This window comes from Coturnix japonica, chromosome 1 (genome assembly GCF_054131305.1).
Source record: "Coturnix japonica strain WE chromosome 1, WE-NBRP24, whole genome shotgun sequence".
Classification (NCBI taxonomy): Eukaryota; Metazoa; Chordata; class Aves; order Galliformes; family Phasianidae; genus Coturnix; species Coturnix japonica.
In genome coordinates this window covers 101616015-101630080 of record NC_140663.1, presented here as the reverse complement: position 1 = coordinate 101630080, position 14066 = coordinate 101616015, and the positions used below count along the sequence as shown (strand labels likewise).

At 45.3% G+C, this 14066-nt stretch overlaps 1 protein-coding gene across 28 annotated transcripts in view; it reads left to right on the top strand.

The window, feature by feature from the left end:
• The first annotated feature begins 642 nt into the window (after positions 1-642).
• The window catches only part of KDM6A (lysine demethylase 6A), a 141507-nt gene continuing 128083 nt past the window's right edge, over positions 643-14066 (top strand). For 27 of the 28 annotated variants that reach the window (XR_014946574.1, XR_014946573.1, XM_085548878.1 and 24 more), the window contains exons 1-2: positions 678-1273; positions 1528-1591. Coding sequence is in view for 26 of the 28 variants with exons in the window: in XM_085548878.1 (XP_085405004.1) it covers positions 1113-1273; positions 1528-1591 (225 nt within the window). In the remaining 2 variants the exon portion in view is untranslated. Of the gene's footprint in view, positions 1274-1527; positions 1592-14066 lie in introns of all 28 variants that reach the window. The other variant, XM_085548855.1, reaches the window with a different exon arrangement.

Genomic DNA, 14066 nt, shown 5'->3' with positions numbered 1-14066 from the left:
CCGTTAGCGCAGGCGGGACAGCGCTCAGCTCCGCCCCGACCAGGGGGGAAAGTCCCTGAACGGGCGCTCGGCGGAGCCTCCTCCCTTCTCCTTCCATTATGATCCGGCGGTGCCAAAGCGGCCACGCCCCGCGGCCGAACCGAGAGAAGGCGGGCACGGCTCTGCCCGCATCGTGCGCCAAGTCCCGATTCTCCAACGCCGTCTACGCCCCCGGCCCGGAGCGCCTCGTTACGCAACGCTGCCCATGAACGCAGCGCACCTCCCTCCTCCTCCATCCCCTCCTCCTTCCCCTCCTCCTCCCGCTCCCTTAAACTTCCCCCCGCCTTCTCGCCCTCCGCTTTTTAAAGGCGCTCAGCAAACTTGCTGGTAGCCCATCATCGAAAAGCTCCTTTGATTGACGGGCTCCTCGCCCTCTCGTGTGCAGCGACGGGCACTAAGCCCGCCTCCTCCCTCTGACTCCAACCAATGGGAGCGAGGGAGCGGAGAGAGGCGGGTGCTGAGCGCCAACCAAACCGGGGCGCAGCGGTGGAAGAGCGCTATGACTGACGTAAGTCAACAAAGGTCACGTGCGGCGCAGCGGAGGAGCCGATTGGCTGCGAGGGCCCGGGCGGGCGGGGAGGCGGCGTGGGGTTGGGGGGGGGTGACGGCGGCGGCGTGTGGCTGGCGGTGTGACACAATTACAACAACTTTGGGCACGGCCGGGGAAGTTTGTAGGGCGGCGCGCACGGCCCCGCTGCGGGAGGGCGGGACGGGCCGGGCCCGCGCCGCCCCGGCTCCGAACGCAGCCCTGGCCGCCGGGACGAGCGGCGATGTAAACACCGCTCGGCCGCCATCCTCCGCAGTCTCCTCCTCCCCTCCCCCGAGCCGCCAGCGCTGGGGCTCCCTCCCTCCCCCTCCCTCCTCCTCCGAGCAGCGGGGCTTCCCCCCGCCTCCCTCCCTCTCCCCTCCCCTCCCTCCCTCCCTCCCTCCCTCCCCCTCCCTGCCGGCTGTTGTTGTTGTAATAAAAGTTGTGGGGTGTGTGCGTGTCGGGCACCCCGCCCCGCCCGGCGCTGGGGGGTGTCGGGGGTGCGCGGGGGGGGGGTGCGATCGGCAGTTAATTACGCTGCGTTTCCATGAAATCGTGCGGAGTGTCGCTCGCCGCCGCCGCCGCCTCTGCTGCTCCTTTCGGTGATGAGGAAAAGAAAATGGCGGCGGGGAAAGCGAGCGGCCAGAGCGAGGAGGACTTCGCCAGCTTGACAGCCGAGGAGAGAGAAGCCCTATCCGGCCTCGACAGGTACCCGCTCCCAGCTCCGCGTCCGGCCGCCTCCGTGCCCGGCTCGGCCCGCGCTCCCTCCTCGTCCCCCCCTCCCCTGCCCGCGGTTCCCCGCTCGGCGCTGCGCGTGTGCCCGGCCCGGAGCCGGGCCTGCCCGCCTGCCCGCGCGGGGGAACTGCCTCCGGCTAACGCGGCGCCTCGCGCCTTTCCTTCTTCTCTCCCCTCCCTCTCTCCCTCTCTCTCTCTCCCTCCCGCCCGCTCCCCTCTCTCTGCAGCCGACTCTTCGGATTTCTGAGGCTTCATGAAGATGGCGCCAGAACGAAGGCCTTGCTGTTAAAGGTAGGAGCGGGGATGGATGGGGAGAGAGGTTCGGGGGTATGTGTGTGTGTGTGTGTGTTGGGGGGGGAGGAGGACGAGAAGCCCGGTTTGGGGGGGTAGGGAGGCCTCGCCGCACGCTCCCCTGAGCCCACACGGTGCGGGGCTGTGCTCTCTGCCCCTTCTCACTACGGACGCGGGGATTGCGTTTGGGACGAAGGCGGCGTTCCGGCCCCGGGACGGCCGAACGTAGCGCCGCACGTCGGGGCCGGAGCCGGGGGGACGAGAGCGAGCGGCGGGGATGGGGGGGGGGGGAGGGGGCGCGGGGGAGGGAGGCGGGGGGTTGGGGGGGGGAAGAGAGGGAGGAGGAGGAGGAGGAGGCGGGGGGAGGGCGCCCGCGAGGCGCTGCTGACGTTGCCCTCTCCCCGGACCCTCCCTCGTGATTTGGGCCCCGCGCGGCCGCGGAGCGCTGGGGGAGAAGTTGCGAGTTGAAGGGGGGCGCGGGAAGCGCCGCCAAAAGGGGAGCGTGGCTCCCGGCCCCGAGCTCTTGTTGTGCCGGCCGCTCAACCCGCGGGCCTCCCCCTTAAATAGTGTCCCCGTTGGCGGGCGGCTCGTCGGGAGCCCTCCCGGCCTCGCGGAGCGCCGTTCGCGTCCGCGAAAAGTTGTTGGCCCTGTCATTGAGTTAAGTAATGGCTGCTCCTGCCGGCCCAAGATGGCCGGACAGGGAGGAGAAAGAGAAGGGGGGGGGGGAGGTAAACACGAAACAAACACCGCGAAAGGACGTGCGCGGCGTGCGGAGCCAGCGGCCCCCGCCGAGCGCGGAAGGGCAGGAACTCCGAGCGCCGTGTCCGGGCGCTGCCCGCGGGCGGGCGGGGCATTATCAACCTGTAGCACGCGTCGCGCTCCGCACCGCGCTGACAAAGGCCCGGAGAGCCGCCGGGGGCTCCGTGCGGGGCTGCCCGGCGCTGCGCTGAGCCCCGCTCCTGACAGCAGCTTTGACACTTTGTTCGGCCCTTTGTGGTGCTCGGCCTTTCACGTGGAGCGTTTCTAGCTGAAGTCTCGGCGGCCCAGGGCCCTCGCTGGGCTTTGGGTGTTTGTTTGTGGCCTAATTGGAAAGGCTCGGCGTCAGGACGTGGGGGAGGGTGGAAGGAAGGAACGCGAAGCCGAGTGCGCCCTTCTTTGTGTTTGCGTTTAAAAAGCCACGGCGCTTCGGTTGGGTTTTCGGAGTTATTTATTCAAGTATTTATTTTTCCAATAAATCAGAAAGGTCGAGGAGTGATGTTAACCCGTGACAGTGTCACAGCAGTTCTGTTCCATACGTTAACTGTGACGGGCCAGGATTCAGCCCCGTGTGCTGCCGAGGCTGCCAGAAACATCGCAGGGGTTCACACATGGGATAGAGCCCAAAGATGCTGCTCAGAAAATAAAGGCACGGTATCACTAAGGCTGCCTGTCACACAGGATCGCTACCTCACCTTAGATTTCACATACTGTAAAATGAAGTAGAGTGGGCCACAGTTCAGCACATTATTGAAGTTTTTGAGGCCTTTTTGGATGTAGCACCTTTAAAAATTATTTTTATTATTATATATATATTTGCCACTCATTTGAGTTGCTTCTCTGCTCTGTGTCAGAAAGCTGGAGTTATGGGGCATTTGATACCTTCAAAGTATATTTTTGGGAACACTCATCCCCTTTTCTATCAGTATGAATCCATGCAGTAAATATTAAAAAAAAAAAACAACGAAACCAAAACCCAACAGCATTACAAATCTGTAGTGGCAAATATTTTGATATCGCAGCTCTGTTTTCTGACAGTGCTTTGGACATTGATGAATTGCACATTAATTTCTGGAGCTTACTCTAAAAAACATTACTGAGAGAAGGAGGTGGTTAAGGAAGGAGGATTAAAATGTTACTGTGCGGTGCAAAGATGTTTCAAAGGCATTTCTTGGCTTGCACTAGGCTTGGATTTGTTAGTACTTTTGGGGAACGTGGGTATGTTTCAGTTGCTGTTACCAATAAGGAAGAAGTTGTTATTTAGAAGATGCTCAGTACTTAGTTCTGTGTGTGCGAAGCATTATAGATTCTGTAAAATCTGTGATGGAAGGGAAGGCTTGGAGTAATTAATCTAGCGGGCCATTGAAATGTCAAGTAATGGGCATTTTTATTGTAGAAAGTGTAGATATATATATATATATATATATATATATTATATGGCTTTTGCAGGGATTATGACGAGATCTTTCTTTCCGTGCACAAAGCAACAACAGCTAACAAAAATCCTAACTCTGTAATTATGAAATCTGAACTGTGTGATTTAAGAGTGTAGGAGCCCGTGCATTGGAGAGCCATGCAAAGATGTGTGTGCAAGGATAGCTAGGAAAGCCACTGAGTCATGTTTGGAGAGGAATCCTTCACAGAGGCAGAAACATCAGTGCTCCTTATACTGCAAGAGCATTGCATCCGCTACTGCTTTAAGAAGAAGGCTGTAGCAGTGTCCCTTTGGCAGTGCTCCCTGGTTATCTGCAGTTCCAGGGTGGCAGGAGTAGCGTGCCAGTCCTGGGAGGCTCTCTCGGCTTATGAATGTCGAGGGAATTGCTCCCTTCTCTTCCTGAGCTCATGTTTAGCAAGAGGGCTCTGCTGAGGGCTTGAGTTTGGTGTCTCAGCTCTGTGAGATTCTGCTCCAGTTCTTACAGGGTTTCCCTCGACAGGAGGCTGTGTGCTGGCTCGGGCTCTTCCAGGCCAGCCAGGAGATCTCATGGAGCCTTAGCAGCAGGAGCTGTGGTCTAACAAAGCCACACCCTGGCAGAACGAGCGGTAAGAAATCCAGAATCTCTTTAAGGGATGAAGGAAGCTTCACATCCGGAGCTTTAATGTGGCTGTGGGTTTTATTCCTTCTCCAGGTCTGGATCGGAGTCCCCCTTTTCAGTAGTTTTGCTTTATAGGATATACGACTGTAGCGCCCTGAACTAAACTGGGTCCTGCTGCTGGGTGTAACAGATCAAAAGAGCAGATATGACATCAGATCTATACAATATTTATGGAGCATTGAAGATAACGTCTAAAGGTCAGGAATACGGTTTTGTTGCTTCACATATTTGATGTGTGATAAGCCAGAAAGAAATCAAACTTTTATGTAATTGTGTACGTGCTGTTAGTATTGAGACAAAGGGCTCGAATTTGCTGTTGCCGAAACATTTTGTGTTTATTTAGCAGAAAAAGAGCTTGGAAGAGAATAGTTCGCAGCTAGTGTGGTTCTAGGGAAGAGGTGAATTAAGTGATGTCTTCTTTTGAGCCTGCTGAAAGTCTGCAAATCCAATACAGCTCGTCTTGTTAGGTGAAAGTGCACACAGCTGTGCTTCAGGAGTTGACAAGAACATTAATGTGAAGGAGCCAAAAACACAAAATGGGGGGGGTTTGGGGGGGGGGGAAGCCAACCTTGCTGGTATTGTCATGTCTCTCATAGGAAGATGTTAGTTCTCACAGGAGGTGAAGTTTAATTACACAGGGAGAGGAGATGTACATTGTATTGGGAGTGAACTGCAAACAATTTGCCTTTTCTCTTTATTTTTTAATCTTTTATTATTATTATTTTTTTAATCCCAGTGTTTTGCCAAAGTGGTGTTTTTTTTCAGTGGCCAACCTTTATTTCATGAGCTGTAATTTTTTTTTTTTTTTTAACTTCCGTGCAGATTTAAGTTGATGTAATGGGTTTTAAGGTATTTGTTAATTCCTGTTCATTGACTTTAATCAGTTTGTCCTATACTATAGACAGAATTAGAAGCATGTTCCCATTTAACACTATCGATGATGAAATGAGTTTCAAGAGAAATCAAGCAGTATATCAGGATAGCAGGTCTGGGTCTCTGTTACCTATTGTGGCTTTGCAGGCCTTCCACCTGATGCAGAGGATGTAATTTCCTTTATGCAGAGGTCACATGCGTTGACAGAATTAACAGTGACTACCAGTGCTTTTATTCAGCGTACAAAACAAGCGCGCAGTGACACCATTCTTTCACTTTTCTTATAATTGTAGGTGTTACTTGCTTAAAAACACTTCTGGACTGTGTGAATTACTATATAGCGACTTTGTCCCTTCGGTGTTGACATCAATGCTAATTTTCTACTAATCTCTAATTAAATAGCCTCCGTTTTAATCGTACCAGGCTGCTTGGAAAATAATCTATCAGGAAAACATTTCAGCAGACCAACCTAGGTGTAGTAAGGCCTTTTTTTTAAAAACATTTTTAGAAACATTTTGGCTCTGTTTCTACTCATCAAAAACAAAGGAGAATTGCTTTTAAAATAATTATAATGTTTGCTTAATGTAATGGCAGCGTTGGGAATTGAGAAACTGGGAATCGGTACCATGAGACATCTGTGAGCCATTCCAGGAAGTGGGAAGCCTCTCCAGTTTCTGTAAATTTATATCTCAGCTGTTCCTTTGTGTTGGTTGTTTTTTGTTGTTTAAGTATGTTGTACATTTCTTATTATTTGCCTATTATCTGGCATACAGTCTGTTAAAGTGGAACAAGTTTGAGTTACTGAACTTACTGCATATTGTGTTATGGACTCGGTTGGTTTTGTAGCCCTTTTTGAGGGTGGTTGGAAGATTTGAAGTAAGAATCGTAGCTGTTATTTGATAGCTGGGAATGAACTACAGACTTCAAGATCTGTATTTGTCTGCGTGCTGCTTGAGCTCAGTATCCGTGTGATGGTTCTTTTAGGATCTGGTTAAGTAATGGACCAAGTAATCCTACAGTTCAGAGTCGTGCTGCGGTTATATTTTGAAACTGCAGTATTTAAAACAGCCCATACAATATATATCTATCTTGGTTCTTAAAGACTTAATTATATACCTGCATCATTTTTACTGCATTTGGCATTACAAATAACTTTATTTTTCTTTTTTTTTTCCCCCCCGAATGGATATTAGACAGCTCAAGTGTGAGCTATTTGGAATGCTTTCATACTTCCAAAGCTGATGTTTGAGGCGTATTTCTTTAAAATGGTGGGGTCATTATCTATTGCTCAAACCTGAAGTCCTTGAGTATTTTGGCTATTTCATAGTTCTAAAGTGCAGTGCTGATTCTTCTTCCTGTGGACAAGGAAATTAGTGAAGTTACAGTTGTACTTTTAATATATTAATGAGAAACTAAGGAAGGATTAATTTCCTCGAACAACATGGTTTTCTTGCAAGTGTAGTTAGATTGCAGGTAAACTAGCGTAGCCATACTCCCATTTCAGCACAATGTCTTCCATCAAGAGGCTGTTAGGAGGGAATACTATATAAGATTTTTCTTTGTTACAGTAGCTTTTCTTTTTTTAACAGAATAAACGTTGTTACAAATGGCAGCCTAAGTTCTAATCCGCTGCTCTCTGAAGGCTGAAGTGACCTTCTGCTGATACATATCCTTAGACTTAAGACTGTTTGCGCCCTACTGACTTAATTATTAAATAGACAAAGCAGGCAGCGGGAATGAAGAAGAGGGAATTGTTATTGCGTTTTAGCAGCTGAGGAAAAGGGGTTGTGATAGATTACTTACTTGTTTAAAGAGTGAGAACTAATGGTGGGGATGGGGCTACTTTTTTCCATGCTCAATTCCATTCTGATAATTTAACCACTCAAATCATTCAATTGATCTGGTAATAGTGGATTCTGTTTTTCAGAATGCTGGATGGGTAATATGGGACACTGTATGCAAAGATGAAATGTCCAAAGTGTGCGTTTTGTTTGTGCGTAGTATTAAGTGTGTTTCCTGCTTGTGAAACACAAGGACTCTCTGCTTCTTGCCAGCTTTTATGGCTGTCTATTCACCGTAATAGGTTGAGAGGACATGTTAATTACAGTGGTACGACTGTCTGCAGATGTTAACATCGTTGTAGGTAAATGTTGAAAGCACTGTGTAAAAACTATACCATACGTTTGTTTTACATACAGTTTTACAAAATAATGTTCAATACTTGGACAGTTCTGCTTGTAGGACCATTTGTTTTCATTGCATTTGTGTAGTGATAGAAAACTAAGGGAAATAAATGGAAGATATTTATGGCGATGAAGTTACTTTATAGCGATTAACATTTATTACAGGACTCTCTGCTACCAGAATTATGTGCGATGGCCTACTTTTTTTTTGGTGTATTTTTTCCTTTATTCCACTGAGAATTAGACAGGTTTCTCTGTGGAGAAATGAAGCTTTGGTTTCCAGCTTTACATGTTCATGAATTAGGCTTCAGGTTGTTCGTGGTTAGTGAGCAAATACTGTTCCTGCTCCTCAGCTTTTGGGATTCTCTGGGCAGCGGTAGGGATTTGTCAATAATTCCAGCAGATAAAAGGAAAACAAATACATAGTTTATGAAAATTGAAATGGTTGTGTGAAACCTTTAAAGGAATCACATGAGTTACTGCAGAAATAAACTAAGCAGATGAGTTGTCAATGCTCTGCTGAGCAAGGGGGGATAGATTTTTAGTATTTGTTCATGTGATTCCAGAAGCTGACTCGTGCTCACCCAGTATGCTTGTAGGTAGGTATATGTGTACATCTGTCAGTCTCTTATTTTTGAGCATACCTTGCCTTTACCCTTTACTTACCCTATACCTTTGATACTGGTTACTTTCTGTTGGGATATCCCGTGTTGGAGAGGTTCTGCAAGTGTGGTGTTTGAAATGTAACATTTGAATAATGTATCTTCACCATTAGAAGTGGAAGTGATGCTTATTAAACTTCCCGTGGCCTACAATTGCTGACAGCTTTCCCCTGTTCAGTGGCAGGATACTTCTCTGTAGTTAAGAACAAAGGCAGTGCTCAAGTCAGTGGTTCTGTATGGAGCCATACAGAGGCTGTCAGGTTTTGTGCAGTTCCTCCTGAGGAAGGAGAGGAGCTACGTTTGAGAAAGTCTACCCTGAGTTTGTCAGGCCAGGGAAGTCCTGTAAAGTAAGAGGGGAGTTAAATACTTTATATATGTTCCTGGTCCTCAGATAAGCATAATAAAGAATCAAGTTAGTAGCTGTAATTTCTCTTGAGGAAAGTGTTTTCTAGACTGCTCTGCTCAAAGTCTGCTTTCAAGACTAGTTCTGCTGATACCATTGAAAGCACTGTGTGGTATATGGCACAGTTGGAGTGGGGGTAGAGTTTACTGAATGGTACACGTTTAAAATCAGCTGGTGTGCGTTAGGTGTTTGCAGTCAGTGAGTCAGGTATTAATCTTGATACTAGATAATATATTTTAATAGAACGCCGAGGAAGTGTTCCCTGTGTAGATAAGAGTACCACGTTAATGAATAAATGTCCCTTAAGTGTGTTTGGCAGTTGAAGAATGTTCTTTCTCAGATGCTTTCACTTTAGAGTGTAAAAGGATGCATGGGTTACTTCTTACTGACAAAGTAGTTTCCTTTATGGTTCTATATGGCATTCATAGAAGAAGCTTCTTTAATTAAGATATATAATTAAGAGTATTTTTAATGGGAGTGACTAAAAGCGTGTCGTGAATTACAGCTAGAACACTATACAGCTATATGTGAATTTCCTTTGTGGTATATTGTTAAATTAATTGTTGTCAGTTAAAATGCTTTAAGTAATTTCCTTTTCTCATGATGGTATTTTGCGGAAAGTTATTCATAGATTGGTTATTAAGTTCTAAAGCAGGTTGAATCTTGAATATGCGTTTCATGAAGTTTTTGGTTGCACTTTGAGAATTTCAAAGTTCCGAGCAGTTTCAGGATATCGTTTTTAGCATTAGTCAAATGTTTCAGTGTAATGGCTTCTAAAATGGAGCCAATCAATCCTTTTTCTTTTGTGGTATCCTGTTCCTTACGTTGAAGTTGAAGTTGCCATTTTTATGCGAGCAGTGTTTTCATTATTTTGTGATTTGGAAACATTGTAAGTAAGACTTATACGTGTTTAGTGGGGAAATAGTGAATTTAAGTTAAGAGTTTAGTGAGTTTTATTTATTTATTTTTCCATTCAGCTAACAGAATCTTGATTAGTCTGTACGTTTCTGTTTCTATGCTGCTTCTCATATTGGCTAGTGAAACCATTTTTGGGCCTGTATAATAAGCCAAGCTGGCAAATGGATTCAGATTAAAAAAATGTGAACAGTACAGGTTACTTTGCAGACTCAAAAATGGATGCATCATTGTTTTAACAGTGAAAGATTTGAGAATCTAATGTGGGTTCTGCTTAGCGTGATACTTTCTGGAAAGGATATTTACAGAATTGTTGCTGAAGCAGAAAGGGTTGGTCCTTTATTTTCTTATGGGAAGCACAACGTGCCAGAATTTCATATATGTGCTTTCTGAAAAGGAAGGATGGAAGGAGTGTAGTGACCTGGCTTCATTACCCTCTCTGAAGGAAGACATAACATTTTGTGAAGGTAATTGCCACTGTGAAACCTGGGATGGTTTCAGATCCGAGCTGATTTGCAGGAGCGAAGAACGCTAGTATATATGTGATCAGAACTGCAGAAGAAAGCTGAATAAGTTTTATGAAGTGTTTTTTGTTTGTTTTTTAATGTAATTATCAGCATGGCTCTGGACAGGGGAAAGATGCTGAATGTTCCATGTTTTATATATACTCTGTAAACTCTATTTGAAGATATCTTCTGAAAATGAGGCCTTCGTTTGCTTTTGAGGAAGAAGAGAAATGAAACATCCTTCTGGGAAAGCTTTTTCAGAGAGAATATAGTGTTACAGTACAAGGAAGAGATTTTCAGTTAAAGGATGTTGTGGTTTAACCCTACAGGTGGCTCAGCACCAGAGTTGTTTGCTCGCTTTCCCCCTTCTCAGAGGGATGGGGGGGATAACTGGTGGGAAAAAACAGGGTAGAACTTGTGGGTGGAGGCAGAACTAAGATAAAGGAAAGGAAAAAGATAACAGTTATGGCTGTGTGCATGTGTATGTGTATATATATGAATGTATGTCATATCCCAGGTGGTGCACAGGTAATTGTTCGTCACCTGCTGACCAATGTCCAGGTAGCCCCCAAACAGTGGAAGAGAGTGAGATCAATTCCCAGTCCCTTTGAAACTCTTTTCCTATGGTGTACTGTGATATGGAGTATTCCTTTGGCCAGCTGAAGTCAGCTGTCCTGATTCTGTTTCCTCCCGGCACCTTGGGCCCTTTGGTGTGAATGGCCTTGGCTCTGTACAGCTCTGCTTTGCAGCTGCTATAAGCATTCATCTGTTATCAACAGTGCTCTTCTCCTAGAACCAAAATGTAACATCATACCAGGCACTTGAAAGAAAACAATTCCATCCCAGCTGAAACTAAGACAAAATAACTGCAAGAGAGGTTGTCAAGGATAGTTGTTAGATGTGAGGAAGCCAAGCAATAGGTGATAAAGCAATGCAGACAAAATATGGGTGGCTGGGAAGCAGTGAGAATCAGTGTGGTTTTTTTTTCGTAGCAACTACCTGGAAGCTGTTCCTGGCTACCATCTAACTGTTACTGCTGACTTCAAGTAGCGTTTGTGCTGTTGATGGTGATGTTGCCCGCTTCAAAAGACTTTTAGAAACAAGGTAAACAGAAGCAGAATAGACACAAGGAGGTTGAAGGAGGATTAGGAAGGGGTATGAAAAAGCCTAAGAAGAGTTATGTGCTTTAAATTCACTTGTCTCTGTGTTCTCCCATTTTTTTGAAATAAGATTAAGGCCTGGTAGAGGAAGCAGCTCCTTTAGCAGGAGCGCTGTCTGCATTGTCCAGGCCTTTGTCTTCTGCTGCTGCTTCCCTTTGTCCCTCTGCCCTTGCCACCTATTAGAGTGCAGGAGTTAGGAAACCAATAGATTTTGCTTTTTTTTCCTTAGGGTGAATGTGAAGGGGAAGAGGACTGACGTGTCTGTCTGTCCTCATGTCATGTTTTCCTGCTTATGGATTTGAAGGATGGAGAAAGCTGAGCAAGTGAGGAAGATAGTGGCGGTTATTTTAAAAGGGAAATAAATAGTTTTAAATATGGAATTGAAAGTCTGAGTAAGGGAGAGAGATGCAACGGTATAATTCAATGCTGCAAAGTGTAGAAAATGTACGACATAATGTGAAGGGTAAGAAAAATTGAGACATCCTTTGCATAACATTATAAAGTGTGTCATAAGCAGTCACTGGTATGAAAGAAAAAGAAACGTTATTGGGAAGAGTAAGGAAAAAACAGATATGAAAGAGATGTATGTCTGAGCCAGCTATGAAAATGACCTATGAAGATCCTCAAATACACTCTTAAGATCAGAGCACACTTAATTTAAATAGCGAGTTGCCTTTTGGGATTGTAAAGGAGGGCTTTCTTAACTATAGTTACTATGTGGAGGAAATGAGTAGTTAAGTGGCTTCAATGCCTCTCTTGGTTACAGGTAGAGAGAATTAGAGGAGCTTATGTTTACAGCAGAAATCAGTTCTGGTGCCTATGTAAAATGAGATGAGAGAAGCCATTAGAGTCTGTGTTATCTAATGGTGGAGTCACCGACCGTGGGAGTGTACAAGAAACGTTTGGATGTTGTGTTGAGGGATATGATTTAACTGGGAAGTATTGGTGATGGTTGGACTGGATGATCTTCTAGGTCTTTTCCAACCTTGATAATTCTGTGATTCTGTGAAGTTCATATGCTAATGAACTTTATTTTTGACAGTTTTCTTGGATTAGTAATACACCATCCATCTTTGCTGTTACTTTTTTGTATGCATAGTGTCCGTATGGGACATCTGTATCAAAGCAACTTTAAAAAGAATAGTTTGCTAATAGTCTTCATGGTTGAACACAAACTGGAAAGGAAGCATGGTATATTAGAGACAGTGGAAGCACAGCAAAAGTTGTATTGCAGTGTATGAAGCTGTTACAGAGATGTAGTTGGGGTAGTTGGAGGAATTGTGGAAGGTTCCTTAGATAATAGCGTATGATAGGGATAGGATTGTTACACAGGGCTTCAGTGCCTAATGTTGGAGGTTGTCTTCAGTTAATCTAAGAATGTAGATGTACCCAAAAGTGTGTGGAAAAAGTTGAGACTGGAATATTGCAATCTATATAGTCCCTGCCACTAAAAATGCTGTCGTAAGTTGTATTTTTCTTTCTTTGTGAGTTAATTCTCATTATTCTCATTAAGCACAGCCGTCATGCACAGGAAGCTCTCAGAATCCAGGGGATGTATGGTACCTGTGAAACTGAGGTTCACATTAGGACTTCTTTGCTTCTTGAGAAGGCCCAGCAGTGCACTCCCAAAGCTTTCCTGGATTTTGCCTGACTACTCTGCTTTCATGACTATTTATAGAAATGAAAGGTTTTTTAGATTGTCCAGGCAAGCGGCAGAGATCTATTAGAGAAAGCTTTTAGATATTTGGAGATTATTTTAATTTCTTCATGATTTTTTAATATTAGTTAAGGAGATTAGAATGCAGCTTCCTCAATAGTGAAGCTCTGGCTCCAGTCCATTAATTTTTTTTCTTCAGCACCAGTAGATAGGAATTCTCTAACACTGGGAAACTGTGCCTCACGAGGAGCTGATAAGCAGATCTCTAGACTTACTGACTGAGACAGGGAACCAGGTCTCAAGCACAGGTCACTTCACAGCTTTTTCCCTGGAGCCTTTCTCACTTCCAGAATCAAAACTCAAAAATGGAACAAACTGATTCAAAGCAATTCATTAATGACTCGCTTGAGGTCTGTTGGGCTTCAGACAGCTGTAAAGGAGAAAAAGTGCACTGCTGCTCTAATGATTTCATTGTCACCAATTCTTCTGTAGCAGCGTAGAACCTGTCCAGATTTTTGTTGTGCCGTTGCTGAAAGCAATTAACTCTTACGTTCTCATGAGCAGATCAGCTGTTTTGCTCAGCTCCTTGTTTGGCAGTGCTTTTCTTTATTAAATAGTTAAAAAACAACATCAAAACTATAAAGAACAAAAAGCAATATTGAATGAAGAATAGTATCTATTTGTATCTGTGTATATTAGTACACAAATTTTGGAATGGATGTATCATCAATTACCTATAGCCCCTCTGTGTTTATGTTCACAATTGAATCTCAGTTGGACAGTGGTTTGCTGTTACAGCTGCACTGGCATTTTCTCTATCTTGGCATTCCTTACATACAAGTTACATCATTGCACTGTTATGTGCAGTGTCAGAATCAAAAGCGTAAGAGCTCTCTGTTGCTGTCCTGGTTGGAAGGTTGAGCCAAGGTCTTTGAATTCTTTTTTCTTCATACCCTTGTGTTATGGGCAGACAGCTTGGATGGGCAGAGCTGATTGTCTTAAAGTAGAGACATTAGTCTGTAGCTGTGGCTCTCTGCTGTTGCGATACTAGCACTAATTTCAGCTTTCAGTATCTCTCCTGTTTTCTAAAGAATAAAAAATTCCAGTCAACCTTAAGTGTTGTTACAAGCAATGTAATTTGGAGCTCAGGCCAATGGGGTCTTGCTACTTTGTGTCTCAATTGACCAGAAAAGCTATGTAACATTGTATTGTGACACGATTGCACACAATTTGACTGCCGTTAGGACAAAATACTCTCTAGCCGAAA